Genomic DNA, 15749 nt, shown 5'->3' on the forward strand with positions numbered 1-15749 from the left:
TATTGATACCAAAATTCCCAGTATCAGCCACCCTGATATTTTACTGCTGTGTTGTTTTACACTATATTAGTGGTAGACATGTTTAAGCAATAAGCAAGTTATTGTTTTAACTTATATTACAATACAGGTTTGACTTACTTTACAGGCAGAAAAATGTGTCAGCTCTGCACTTAAAGAGGTGGACAAACTAGGTGAGGCTGGTCTGACCTTTCGGGAAACAAATTGCATAAACGTGTGTATTTTGAAGCTGTGCAAGCAGGAAAAGATGCTGAAGTACACGTTTGTGTACTTATGGACTAAGTACATCATATCAAAAAATGATTTTTAGTTTTTATTGTAATTAGGGTCCAATAAGCCCAAATAGCAAAGAGAAATAAAAAAAAAAGCATGTACCGTATTTTTCGGACTATAAGTCGCAGTTCATAGTTTGGCCGGGGGTGCGACTTATACGTGAAATTATTAACACATTACCGTAAAATATCAAATAATATTATTTAGCTTTTGTACTTATATTGATACCAAAATTCCCAGTATCAGCCACCCTGATATTTTACTGCTGTGTTGTTTTACATTATATTAGTGGTAGACATGTTTAAGCAATAATCAAGTTATTGTTTTAACTTATATTACAATACAGTGGTTTGACTTACTTTACAGGCAGAAAAATGTGTCAGCTCTGCACTTAAAGAGGTGGACAAAATAGGTGAGTCCTGAATAAGGTTAAGGTCTGACCTTTCGGGAAACAAATTGCTAAAAGTGTGTATTTTGAAGCTGTGCAGGCAGGAAAAGATGCTGAGGAGTTGTGACTAAAATGGTCTATTATACACAACATGGCCCAAAGACGCTTTCATCCTGCTATTTGGACTAATCATCCTCAGCTTGACACACATTTTACCAGCCTTTTGTTTGTTCTGGTCACTCAACACGTGACCTACAGGGTCATTTTGCTGAGAAAGCCGCACGCGAACACTTGCTCACTGTCGCCATCTTGTGGGCACAGGAGAGAAACCGCTTACAAGACGTATTAATTCCTAAATGACACCCTCGGACAACAGGACTGTGTGAGTAGGTGTGGTATTATATTTTAATCTCATATTTTACGGAATACAAAGCACTTGCACCCCCCTCCCCCCCACAGACTCATCCAACCAGCCTAACCCACCCCACCCTATCAAGAAAAAGTGTGCACATCATCTTGTGGAATCTAGTCAAAAAAAAAAAAAAGTAACTAAAACAGCTGAGACAAAATAAATGGCATTTCCGGGTGTTAAAGTGTACAAATGAAGCTCGGCGTGATCTCTCGGTTCATAGAAAAAAAAAATGTAAACCCACACGGCTCAAATTATTTTTGGGGTGTTGAAGGGGATCAGCCACAGCGGCTGACAAAGTAAAATCCATGTTGAATTTTATTTTGAAATAGTAAAAAAAAACAACTAGATTTTTGCATTATGACTACAACCACAAAAACTCAATCATGTTTAACAATAATTTACATGACTGCCAAGTCAGTCACTTTGCTATTTTACACAACCACTTGCTACACTGCACAAAAGGAATGGAAGATTTGACATAAAAAAATAAAATAAAAAAAAGCAGAACGGATCAAGAGATCACATAACAACCTCATATGTACTAGCAGCTGACCGAGGTCCGAAAAGGTGGGCTTTTTTTTTTATTTTTTAATTCTCCTTCAAAATGGCTTTCAAACGTCAGGATTCTGAAGGATTATTAGTGGAACGAGCTCCATTAATTGGGACAAAGCAAAATAAAAAGGTAAAATGTGAGACTGCTGCAAGAAGAACCGGAATGGTGATAATAGTAGCGGAAGAAAAGGTGTAACATCACTGCCACTAGATCGTACACTAAAAGTCTGATTCACGTGTTGGAAGGTGGACGCTTCTGCCACCGACCGCTCGTCGCCGATAATGTTTGGACAGTTGTTTTTCCAAGGTAATAAACTAATCTTTGTCTGACCACAAAATCTAAACACACCTGAAAACAAACTCGGTACAATACACACAATCCGAGAAGGTGCCGTTTGAAAAGAGCCTGAGGTCCCTCTCGTGTCCAGCTTGGTGAGCCGTCACTTTTCACCGCTCAGTGAGAGCGACTCGCAAGGGTGGAGGAAACTAAAACAAACATGGCGGACATGTTCGGGATGACGGAGCTCACCCTTTTGGAAAAGCCGCTGCCATCTAACAAGTCTCTCTCAGTTGCTCTTGTGAGGGGAATAAACAGGCAGTCCCCCGTCCCAGTCAGTTCTGCTCAGACCATGTAAGAGTTCTGGTTCTTCAGCTTGTCCAGCTCTTTGCTCTGCTGCCTCAGAAACAGGATTCTGGAAGCAGACGGCATGGATTTAGTTGAGTTTTCAAGAGCGGGTCATTACCGTATTTTTCGGATTATAAGTCGTGTTTTTTTTCATAGTTGGTGCGACTTATACTCACTGCAAAAAGTCAGTATTCAAAAGAAGAAGAAAAAAAATTTTTTTAGGGGTATTGTACTTGAACTAAGCAAAATTATCTGCCAATAGAACAAGAAAATTCGGCTTGTCAAGACTTTCCAAAACAAGTAAAATTAGCTAACCTTAATGAACCCAAAAATACCTTAAAATAAGTATATTCTCACTAATAACAAGTGCACTTTTCTTGGTAGGAAAAAAAGAGACCTTTTTGCTCAATATGTTGAAAAATATTCTTAAATTAAGTAAATGCTAGTGCCATTATCTTGACATAATGATATGCGCTCGGCATCATGATTTTTTTTTTCATGCTTTAAGTAAGAAATTAGTATTTTAAAAACGTAGTTTTATACTTGATGACACAGCTTTGCAACACTTGATATTCTAGTTTCAAGCATGTTTTACTCAATATAGGTCATCAAATCTCAGCAACAAACTGTAATATCTTACGGAGATCATTTCGGACCAAAACCCTTAAAGGGGAACATTATCACCAGACCTATGTAAGCGTCAATATATACCTTGATGTTGCAGAAAAAAGACCATATATTTTTTTAACCGATTTCCGAACTCTAAATGGGTGAATTTTGGCGAATTAAACGCCTTTCTATTATTCGCCCTCGGGAAGCAATCCGCCATTTTCTCAAACACATTACAAACACAGAGTCAAATCAGCTGTTATTTTCCGTTTTTTCGACTGTTTTCCGTACCTTGGAGACATCATGCCTCGTCGGTGTGTTGTCGGAGGGTGTAACAACACGAACAACGCATTCAAGTTGCACCAGTGGCCCAAAAATGCGAAAGTGGCAAGAAATTGGACGTTTGTTCCGCACACTTTACCGACGAAAGCTATGCTACGAAAGAGATGGCAAGAATGCGTGGATATCCTGCGACACTCAAAGCAGATGCATTTCCAACGATAAAGTCAAAGAAATCTGCCGCCAGACCCTCAGGAAAAGAGAGCGGATGAGGGTATGTCTACAAAATATATTAATTGATGAAAATTGGGCTGTCTGCACTCTCAAAGTGCATGTTGTTGCCAAATGTATTTCATATGCTGTAAACCTAGTTCATAGTTGTTAGTTTCCTTTAATGCCAAACAAACACATACCAATCGTTGGTTAGAAGGCGATCGCCGAATTTGTCCTCGCTTTCTCCCGTGTCGCTGGCTGTCGTGTCGTTTTCGTCGGTTTCGCTTGCATACGGTTCAAACCGATATGGCTCAATAGCTTCAGTTTCTTCTTCAATTTCGTTTTCGCTACCTGCCTCCACACTACAACCATCCGTTTCAATACATGCGTAATCTGTTGAATCGCTTAAGCCGCTGAAATCCGAGTCTGAATCCGAGCTAATGTCGCTATAAACTTGCTGTTCTATCCGCCATGTTTGTTTGTATTGGCATCACTATGTGACGTCACAGGAAAATGGACGGGTGTATATAACGATGGTTAAAATCAGGCACTTTGAAGCTTTTTTTAGGGATATTGCGTGACGGGTAAAATTTTGAAAAAAACTTCGAAAAATAAAACAAGCCACTGGGAACTGATTTTTAATGGTTTTAACCCTTCTGAAATTGTGATAATGTTCCCCTTTAAAACAAGTAAAACTCTAACATAAAATTTGCTTAGTGAGAAGAATTATTTTATCAGACAGAAAATAAGCAAATATCAACCTTATGTGAAATATTTAATCTTACTTAGATTTCAGTTTTTGCAGTGCTCTGGAGCGACTTGTGTGTGAAATTATTAACACATTACCGTAAAATATCAAATAATATTATTTATCTCATTCACGTTAGAGACTAGGCGTATATCAGCAACCGAAACCATCCTGTCCGGATTCAGAAAGGCTGGAACGATTGGAACTGCAACTGACGATGACTGTCAGGTTCAAACACTGATGACATCTATTAAACAAGACAAGAAGCAAAGAATCAAACAGAGACAGAATTAAATTTGGACTCAAGTGACGAGAGACGCCATCGACCTGTAACCTCTTACAGTGTCTTAGCACGCTCTGACGAAAAAGGTTTACGTCTCCTCCTTTATTTGGACACTCCCTGTTTACACAACATCTGCTTCCAAAGGAATGGGGAGTATGTAAACAGTCATTGTTTTCGGTCACATTAACACAAAAGAAAAAGATGCCTCGGGCTTGGGCTGGTCCTGGCTTCAGCTTGAGCAGGTCTTCGATCCAGTCTCCTCCCATCGTACACAATGGAATTTCCCAAGCCTTTGCTTGGTGCAACAAAGACAGCCTCTATCTAGTCTGTTCATTGGGAACTTAGGGAACGGAAAGTTTTTTGATAATTTATATACCATTTTTCTGACAAAGACTCTGACGTAAGCGACGTACCGATAGAAGAGGAAGCGGCGCATTGTCTACCTTTGGAGTTGGCAGAGTTGTTTAGAAGCGACACAGAGGAAGATTTCATGGGATTTAGCGATTAGGAGTGACAGATTGTTTGGTAAACATATAGCATGTTCTATATGTTATAGTTATTTGAACGACTCTTACCATAATATGTTACGTTAACATACCAGGCACCTTCTCAGTTGGTTATTTATGCCTCATATAATGTACACTTATTCAGCCTGTTGTTCACTATACTTTATTTATTTTAAATTGCCTTTCAAATGTCTATTCTTGGTGTTGGCTTTTATCAAATAAATTACCCCCAAAAATGCGACTTATACTCTAGTGCAGGCCTGGGCAATTAGTTTGACTCGGGGGGCCACATTTAGAGAAAAAATGTGTCTGGGGGCCGGCATATCTATTTTTAGGATCACTAATACAAAACCTCACAATAATGTCGGATTGAATGCTAAAAACATTATGACAGACTGCCTTAAAAAAACCGAATGGAATTTTACATTTTTCTATGAACGATAAAGCACTGAATATTGACAAAATATGAACGTCACACCCCCTCTCGATCGACATATTTTACAATCAAGTGAAACGCAACAAAACTGCAACAAACACAGCGAAATATGAACCCGAAGGGTAAAAAAAAAAAAACACCTACAATCTGATATATCTGATACATCACTAAGTTTTAGAACTTTGTTGTAAAAATCTCCCGATTGAAACACTCTCGAAACGCTTCCCACCATACTTGCCAACCCTCCCGGATTTTACGGGAGACTCCCGAAATTCAGCGCCTCTCCCGAAAACCTCCCGGGACAAATTTTCTCCCGAAAATCTCCCGAAATCCACGCCCTCTTCAGCTGCATGCGGACCTGAGTGAGGACAGCCTGTTTTCACGTCCGCTTTCCCCCAATATAAACAGCGTGCCTGTCCAATCACGTTATAACTGTAGAATGATGGAGGGCGAGTTCTTGGTTTCTTATGTGGGTTTATTGTTAGGCAGTTTCATTAACGTCCTCCCAGCGCGGTAACAACACACAACAACAGCAGTCACGTTTTCGTCTACCGTAAAGCAATTCGTCTGCCATAAACAGCAATGTTGTGACACTCTTAACAGGACAATACTGCTGCCATCTACTGTACATGCATATGTGACAATAACATCTAGGGCTTTTAGAGAGTGCAGTGCACAACTGCGCACACAACAAGGAGACGAAGCAGAATGCATCATCAGAGAGGGTGTTCAGCATGGTTAGAAAAATAGTGACAGAATAGAACAAGGATGGACAATTCAACCCTTGACTCAACAATGAGTAGATGAGTGTTGTGTGTGTGTATATGTGTAAATAAATGAACACTGAAAGTATTTCTCTTATTTATATATATATATATATATATATATATATATATATATAGCTAGAATTCACTGAAAGTCAAATATATATATATATATATATATATATATATATATGAAATACTTGACTTGGTGAATTCTAGCTGTAAATATACTCCTCCCCTCTTAAACACGCCACCCCCCCCAACCCCAATGTGACGTCACGTTGTGATGTCATCGCTCCAAGAGCGAATATTAGAAAGGCGTTTAATTCGCCAAAATTCACCCATTTGTTCGGAAATCGGTTAAAAAAAAATATGGTCTTTTTTCTGCAACATCAAGGTATATATTGACGCTTACATAGGTCTGGTGATAATGTTCCCCTTTAAACATCTAAAAAAAAAATTTGGGAATGTCCGGCGGGCCAGATTGAAAAGCTTAACGGGCCGCAATTTGCTCAGGTCTGCTCTAGTGCGATTATGCATTTTCGGCAGGTGCGACTTATACTCCGGAGCGACTTTTAATCCAAAAAATACGGTACATTTATTTTCTTAGTCAGTGGCCTCACCTCTGTTCCCTCAATGTGGCCTGGATTTCACTGACCCGGACCAGGGAGCGGAGGTTCTTCATCTCGGTGCACAGCTCCGACATGTACAAACTGCCCATGTTGTGGATGTCCTCGCGCAGCCGGGCCGCCTGACACAAAGAAGGGACAGTGTGTAGTGTAGGACAGCCACTACAGAAGTATTATGAAACACGAGGAGCGATGCTCTCTCCTTTGGTAGTGTGTCGTTTGACTGTGTAGCGCCAAACTGTCTATTAGGGAAGCGCTCTTTTTGGCTCGTGGGTGAAATGTCATGGCTTTGTCAATCCAGTCAGGGTTTTCCCTACACCATGGGTCAGCAACCCAAAATATTGAAAGAGCCATATTGGGCCAAAAATGCCAAAAAAATTCTGTGTAGAGCCACAACAAATTAAAAGCCTTATATAAGTGTTATAATGAAGGCAACACATGATGTGTCTGTATTAGTTGTATTAGCCTACAATCAAAATGACTTTAAAAGTCTTATATAAGTGTTATAATGAAGGCAACACATTATATGAGTGTCTATATTAGCCTACTATCAAAGGCTGACGCAAAACTTCGTTGACAGAAATGTTGCATTTGAATTTTTACTCTTCACATTTTTACAACATTGGAAAACATTAGAAAATTGGAGGCTTCTCACAGGATGAGAGAACTTCTGGAAATTATTGTCTTAGAATGGCCAAATGCCATTCTGATTTAATGAGCCATTCGCAGTTTCACTGTCAAACTCGTTTGCACTTGCATGTGTGTGTCCAAGTTTAAGGAAACGGCAGGCTGTCTTCTTCTAATGGATTTTTTTTTTTTCAATCTTGGCAAGCTGGGTAACGTTTGCTGTGGTCTGGAACAACACGGCGCACCAACAACTATCAGAAATGCAGCCAATATTACATAAAGTGTCATGAGACATGCAAATATAGATTAAACACACAGAGGACTTAAGTAAAGGAAATTAAATGAGCTCAAATATACCTACAAACGAGGCCTAATGATGCAATATGCTAGCTTGCAGTCATGGATTGACCAAATATGCCTGATAAGCACTCCAACAAATGGTAAATTGGTAAATGGGTTGTACTTGTATAGCGCTTTTCTACCTTTTTTTAAGGAACTCAAGGCGCTTTGACACTATTTCCACATTCACCCATTCACACACACACTCATGTGTCAATAAAATCAACAAAGCTCACCTTTGTGCATTCACGCACAGCATAAAAAGTTTGGTTGACAAAATGAGACAAAAGAGTAGCATAAAACACGATTTCTGTGGCAGTGTCGGAGAAAGTTATACATGTAAACAAACTACGATGAGTTCAAGGATCGCTGAAAGTAGTAGGACAAAACGGTGCTTGCCAAATACTCATCATTCTCATACTCATATTTAATATAAACCGTGGGATTTCTAACAATTAGGAAGGTTTGTGTCATGTTTGTTCTCCTACAGAAAATATATTAAAACAAAAAATATATATTTTTCCTCTTTTTCCATTTTCACACATCTCTGAAAGAGGTCTAGGGAGCCACTAGGGCGGCGCTAAAGAGCATATATTGTATGAATAGAACTGGGCGATATGGCTGAAAACTGTATCACTACATACGTTTTTTTATATTGGTCTATATCGATATTTATTGAGACTTTTTTATCACCTGTGGGAAATGTTGACCAGGAAAAAAATTTAATATTTCAAATGTATCCTTTGTCTGATTATAATCCCCTCAGTTATCAAGGCAGAAAGGAAAGGAAATGTCAACACACTCATGGAAAACACTCAATGTAAAAAAAGTTCTAAAATCACAACAAACACTTAATAACCTCTTTAGATTAAGGTGCAAAAATAGGGAACGTGTTAACAAAATAGTGCAGTGTGAAAATGTAAACAGGGAAGCCTGAAAGGAACAATTTTTGCAGGTTTACTGCCAGTAAGTTACTTGGTCTGTGTAACATTTAATTTGGTCTGTTATTCTTATTTAAGTATGGAAATTAAATTATGGTAAGTCATATTTGTACATAGTACCGGTACATATACTGTATATATACATAGGTATATATTGGTAAATGCATGTATTTACATGCTTAAAAATGCATGTGATCAAGTACTATGATTTTGACAGAGACTCGAGTCCTTTCTTGTGTTTCCTTATCCCAAGATCAATTTGTTTTTGTGTATTATTTTCTGAATGTGTAAATGTGGAAAGGGTAGGAATAATAAGCTCTTAGCTTCAGCCTATACCTTTTTGTAATGTAAACCGATACTTCTATTTATCTATCTGCTGTGCACTTGAAGTGTACCGTTTACATAAACTGATGACCAAATAAAAACCATTAAATTGAATTGTTATTTAAGTATAATTAGACCAAATTACTAGTTTTAAGTAGCACATTTGTTATGTTATTTATACAGTACTGCACTCAAGTTACTACCGGTTGTTTACATACATTCGAATAGGGAACGTACAAACGTTGAAAAGAAAAGATGAGCACAAAAGTTCTGTATATTTTCTCACATTACCTGTTTCTCAGTGTTCTCTGAAGGCCATCCTTGGATATGTTTAATGAGATTCTCATCAAAGTGAGCTGCCAGGGAGGGGGTGAAGGAGCTGGGGGCGTCAGAGTGACTTTGACCGCTGTTGCTGGAAGCGGCGTGGGACAACGCAGCACCAGCTGTGTTTGATCCCATTGAGAGAAGTTCCTGACTGCAGGAAGAGAGACAAGTGATGCAAAAATTTAATATTCAGGCACGTGAGCACTCGACGGGAAAAAAGAGCAACATTTCTATCAGCATGCAAACCCTGAAAGAAAATTTAGAAAATCAAGACGACATTTCCTGCAATTGTGTGCATTTCTACATTACATTTTACCTTTAGATTTATTCTCATCCACCAACCTCTTTTGGCTGTCTTTTTAACGCTTAGTCACGATCAAAAGTTGACATACACTTGTAAAGAACATAATGTCATGGCTGTATTGAGTTTCCAATCATTTCTACAACTATTATTTTTTTGTGATAGAGTGATTGGAGCACATACTTGTTGGTCACAAAAAACATTCATGAAGTTTGGTTCTTTTATGAATTTATTATGGGTCTACTGAAAATGTGAGCAAATGTGCTGGGTCAAAAGTATACATACAGCAATGTTACTATTTGCTTACATGTCCCTTTGGCAAGTTTCACTGCAATAAGGCGCTTTTGGTAGCCATCCACAAGCTTCTGCTTGAATTTTTGACCACTCCTCTTGACAAAATTGGTGCAGTTCAGCTAAATTTGTTGGTTTTCTGACATGGACTTGTTTCTTCAGCATTGTCCACACGTTTAAGTAAGGACTTTGGGAATGCCATTCTAAAACCTTAAGCCTGATTTAGCCATTCCTTTACCACTTTTGACGTGTGTTTGGGGTCATTGTCCTGTTGGAACACCCAACTGCGCCCAAGACCCAACCTCCGGGCTGACGATTTTAGGTTGTCTTGAAGAATTTGGAGGTAATCCTCCTTTTTCATTGTCCCATTTACTCTCTGTAAAGCACCAGTTCCATTGGCAACAAAACAGGCCCAGAGCATAATACTACCACCACCATGCTTGACAGTAGGCCGGGTGTTCCTGAGATTAAAGGCCTCAATTTTTGTTTTTATTTGACCACAGAACTTTCCTCCAGAAGGTCTTATCTTATATAACACTTATCTTATATTAACATTGCTGTATGTATACTTTTGACCCAGCAGATTTGCTCACATTTTCAGTAGACCCATAATAAATTCATAAAAGAACCAAATTTCATGAATGTTTTTTGTGACCAACAAGTATGTGCTCCAATCACTATCACAAAAAAAATAAGAGTTGTAGAAATGATTGGAAACTCAATACAGCCATGACATTATGTTCTTTACAAGTATATGTAAACTTTTGATCGCGACTGTACATGTCCCATGTAATGTACCATATCATTTTCTTAGTAGATAATTTACTAACATTATTATCATTAAAAATGTAATGTAAAATTCTAAAACATGCATGCAAGGAACTGAGAAAATGTATCCCGATTGGCAACTCTATACTGTTGCCACGCCCCTTCAGGTAATATACTTCTTGTGTTGTGATCTCTGTTTACAATCAGGCTACTAATAAATACACTAGAACTACAACTGGTTACGGAACTAAAAATGTTTAAATTGTAATCATCCAAATAGAAAGCCATTAACGACAGCAAGTAAGCCAGCTAGTTGATGCTAACGAGCGAGCTTGTTTGGGGGCCCCGTCCTGGAACTCAGTGCAGCGTTTAGACAAGAGGAACAGTGAGTACTTGCGGCTACATCGTATTTTTTTTAAATATTTCATTAAAATCTAAGTGATGTTTTGACATAAAAATGAATGTTAAAAAATACGGATTTCACAATGCCTTAATTTTTGGGAAAATCAGGAGATGTTGGGAATCAACATTGCTGCATCATAACTACCTTCTTTGCTGGAGAGTCCTGGGGTCCTCTGGGCGCTTCTCCGTAGTCTGAGCCAGTGGGGTAGGGCCTTGCTTAGCGGAAGATGTACCACCCTGCAGACGCAAAAGGAGAAAGAAAGAGAGGAAGATTTATCGGACAAAATAAGGGTTGCCACAGCAGCAAGGTGAGTTATCACAAAGCTTCAAAAGTGTTTCCTCACTCTAGTCTGCAAAGATGTGCCGCCGCTGGGGGTTTTCTGGTTGCCTTGCTGCGTGCCATTCCGTGGCGAAACGTAAGGCCGAGGCGACGACGTGTCTGATGTCAGAGATGCAGGCGACTGACTGGAGTGCTGGGCTGAGGAGGTTATGACGTAAGATCAAAGCAAACAGACTGATCAAAGTGTAGACGTACTCTCGTCCTCAAATTGATTCACACTCATTATTTCAATGAATACAGTCCAGTTTGTTTAGGACTTACATGTGACATGAAAATCTATTACCGTAATAAAAAATCTGTGAAATAAAGGATATTGTTGTTCTTTCACTTGTTAGTAACATAAGTCATAAATAAACTTGACAAAGGCATTTATTTGATCACAAAAACATCTCAATAACTACAGAGGGCATGGATTATTTTGAGTTATTAACATACAGTACAAAACACTGAATATAAAATATATCCTGGTATGATTTCATGTACAACAGTTTAAAGGCCACAAACTAGTTTTAATCAACTTTAATTCTGCTTCTGCTTCTACCATAAGTGAACTTAACTCTGTCCTTTACAGGGACTTCAATGCAGTGGTTGAATGGGTGAATAGCAATAGACTGGTTTCAAATATGACTAAAACCACCAGTATAGTATTTGGTTCTAAACACAGTATAGCTACAAACCAGTATGGACCAAAAATCACTTCATATTCTCTACTGCTCGCTAGTGTTACCATATCTGAGTTATTGTGTAGAAATATGGGGAAATAACTACAAAAGTACACTTCATTCATTAACGGTGTTACAAAAAAGATCAGTTAGAATAATACATAATGTTGGATATAGAGAACATACAAACCCTTTATTTATTGAATCAAAAATACTGAAATTCCACGACACAGTGAATTTGCAAACAGCTAAAGTTATACACAAAGCAAACTATAACCTGCGCTCCATGAATATACAACAATTCTTCTCAAAAAAAGAGGAGAAATATAATCTTCGAGAAAAATGCAATTTAAAACATTTGTATGCACATACAACACTTAAGACCTTCAGTATATCAGTATGTGGAATTAAATGATGGAATGGATTAAGCAAAGCAATCAAACAATGTACTAATCGTTCTTGTCTGTACTGTAAAGTTCAAATTTGAGTGACAATAAAATTAAGTCTAAGTCTAAGATATGGCCTCTTGGCCTTGAGTTTGGCACATGTGGACTAAGTCTACATCAGGTCTGTAAATTGCCAATGGACAGATTATTCTAAAAATGCAGTCTTGGTAAAGGTCTGCATTGTCGCGACATTGTAGTTGTATTAGTTTTGTCTAAACAACATATCTAATAGTGGTCTGGTCTAGGGTTGCAAAAATTACGGGAATATTCAAAGTTGGAAACTTTCCATGGGAATTAATGGGAATGTATGGGAATTAATGAGAATTAACGGGAATTAATGGGAAATTAATGGGAATAACATCGAATGCAACATGCTAGATCTTGCAGCATGATTATTAGCTAAAACAACCTGATTTAATGCAAATTGAGTAGAATTTCAACCCTGCACTGTGCATTTCTCCATCACATGTGCAGTACATTCTTCCATCACATGCCCAGATAATTCCCAGCATGCTACACACTACAGCAGGGCTATTGAGGCCATACTGGTATTTGAGTCCAAGGACTTCATCCAGTCAGGTAAGTTTTGATGATATTACTGGGGTAAATATATTTGATCTATGGTATTTAAGTTTAATAGAGGTGTAATTGCTTGTTACTGTATGACTGTAGACTACTCCAGCAGACTTCCACTCAAACTAGCTAGCTGTTCCTGTACTTGTTAAATGATTTGGGGGCCGATATCTCTAGCTAGCTAGGTTTATGTACCACCACAGTCTCATAATGAACTGAAAATATTTCTCTGTTAGCCGTGATGCTAATTTTCTCTATGTTAAACCCCATTCATTTATGCTAACAACGTTAGCGATCCAAATGTACATTTTTTGTAATCTGTAAAGTTCAACTAGCAAATACTAAATCAAAACCTGCAGTTTCCTCTGCCTTCTGTTCTGCTAGCCATTCTTTTGTCGAACAAGAATGTAGGTTATAGTTTGATTTAGCATGCTGATGGAGTGTTCATTTATTCATCTAGCCTATTTCCATTCATTTGTCCATCAGTAAATAAATGATAAATGGGTTGTACTTGTATAGCGCTTTTCTACCTTCAAGGTACTCAAAGCGCTTTGACACTACTTCCACATTTACCCATTCACACACACATTCACACACTGATGGAGGGAGCTGCCATGCAAGGCGCTAACCAGCACCCATCAGGAGCAAGGGTGAAGTGTCTTGCTCAGGACACAACGGACATGGCGAGGTTGGTACTAGGTGGGGATTGAACCAGGGACCCTCGGGTCGCGCATGGCCATTCTTCCACTGCGCCACGCCGTAAAATATTTTTAAAGACTACTCCAGTTGTTTAGCTGACTATTTATATCTGTGTGTGACATTCCATTAGTGTTTTACAAGAATAAATAAATACAAACAGAATAATGCCACGTACACCATCTGATGTGTAGAGACATTACACCCCAACCAATGTAGACGGAAAGGCTGTGTACATTTGCAAATACTGTGCAAAGAGCTATGTCAAAAATGCCACAAAAATGCAGCAGCATGTAGACAACTGCCCAATAATATATCATTATTGTGATTCCCCATTAATTCCCATATATTCCCATTAATTCCCATGGACAGTGTCCAACTTTGAACAATCAAAAAATGGTCAATATTTCCAAACTTCCCGAGCTCAACTTCCCGTGGTAAATTTCCGGAAATTTACCGAAAACTTTCCACCCCTTTGCAACCTTAGTCTGGTCTCAGACTGTAGACTCAAAGTTAACGTTGTGTGGAACTTCTCTGCATGAAGGTCAGTGACAACAGTGTGTTTGAGGCTGCACTCAGCAAACTGAGTTAGGGACATAAATGACAGTCGGACCGTCGACAAGGTACAGGGTTAGCACCAGCAGGTGGTGGAAAAACAGCGTGGAGCTCGTACCTTGGTTGGCGTGCTGAGCAGCTGAGAGCAGAGCAGTGATGTTGAAAGCGGGTCCAGCAGTGAGGAGCTTATGAAGCACAGACCGCAAGGAAGCTTGGGTGACAGCAGCTGCCAAGACTGGAGGAAGAGGAAACGCAAACACACACACACACAAACACACACATTCAGGTGAGTGACACACAACAAGTGAGTGCAGCGCTAAAGGACAGCGACGTTAGAAAACAATAGAAACAAAAATACACATCTGTACATAGACATCACCGTCAACAGCCAGCTTATTAAAAATGAAACTTTACAAGCATGCTCGTGTCTAATTGGCACATCCTGGTTAGGAACAGCCACTAAAAACTGGTTCAACAACAAACTAACAAGCCAGGAACAAACCGGAAGCTTTATGAGCTGTGTACACAACATTTAGTGACACTATAAAATCAAGAGTGTTAGGACTTTTTTTAGGACTGTTAGGACAGACGCCTCTTCTTACATGTTAAAAGCAGCAATAATATGCAGAATAATATGATGAAATACATATCATCCTCACCCTCATTGAGCTTCGCCATGTCCATCCCTCCATTGCTCATCTGCAGAGTAGCTTGAAGTGCAGGCAGGAGCTGGCGCAGGAGGGCCGGGTCCTGAAGCAGCGCCGGAGACGGGGACTGGACGCTTTGAGTTAACTGGGCCGTGGAAGAGGAGGACGAGGACGTGGTCGTGGGGACGGACGTTGTGTTTAGGCTCTGTGAGGAAGAGCACACATGGCCCGAATTGGACGCGCTAGATTGGTCCGCTGAAGTGTTCTCTGAAAAGACAAGTAGAAAGGAACACCGTGCTTACATTACAGATCCAAAGACAGCGAGACCATTGTTGGGGTTTCCCACAAAAATGGACAACAACTGCGATAGTGAACCCCCTTCTGTGCAATATCCAATACCTTGACTACAGTTGTGGTCAAAAGTTTACATACACTTGCAAAGAACATAATGTCATTATTGCTATGTTGTCTATTACCATTGTAGGTATATTCTTCCTATATTGTTGATACAAATTATTGTTACAGTGTAATAATTATTGTTACCTGTGGTAATGCTACTATGATACAACATTTGTATTATAATCCTTAAACAAAGTAACAGTGAAACTCATGTGAATAATCACTGAACGGAGAACTGGGGGTGGGATTAAATAAATTATCTTCTTCCCACTCCCTTTCAGGCAAAACTGGATAATCATGCTTACATACTGTACATTACCTTTTGCACTGAATTAATTTATATTATTACGTGTTGTCAACTTTGTACTTTCTTTTTATT

The 15749-nt window shown here is 39.0% G+C and overlaps 1 protein-coding gene across 2 annotated transcripts in view; it reads right to left on the bottom strand.

Annotated features, from left to right (window-relative positions):
• Positions 1–1153: 1153 nt before the first annotated feature.
• Positions 1154–15749, bottom strand: part of LOC133580533 (WW domain-containing adapter protein with coiled-coil-like) — a 39091-nt gene continuing 24495 nt past the window's right edge. Inside the window, exons 7-13 of one of the 2 annotated variants that reach the window (XM_061934866.1) lie at positions 14984–15238; positions 14443–14559; positions 11397–11530; positions 11198–11289; positions 9258–9441; positions 6730–6857; positions 1154–2335 (exon numbers count right to left, since the gene is read on the bottom strand). In XM_061934866.1, coding sequence (XP_061790850.1) covers positions 2266–2335; positions 6730–6857; positions 9258–9441; positions 11198–11289; positions 11397–11530; positions 14443–14559; positions 14984–15238 — 980 coding nt within the window. In that variant the 3' untranslated portion in view covers positions 1154–2265. The remainder of the gene's footprint in view (positions 2336–6729; positions 6858–9257; positions 9442–11197; positions 11290–11396; positions 11531–14442; positions 14560–14983; positions 15239–15749) is intronic. The other variant, XM_061934867.2, reaches the window with a different exon arrangement.

The sequence above is a fragment of the Nerophis lumbriciformis genome, linkage group LG03 (genome assembly GCF_033978685.3).
Source record: "Nerophis lumbriciformis linkage group LG03, RoL_Nlum_v2.1, whole genome shotgun sequence".
NCBI classification, from domain to species: Eukaryota; Metazoa; Chordata; class Actinopteri; order Syngnathiformes; family Syngnathidae; genus Nerophis; species Nerophis lumbriciformis.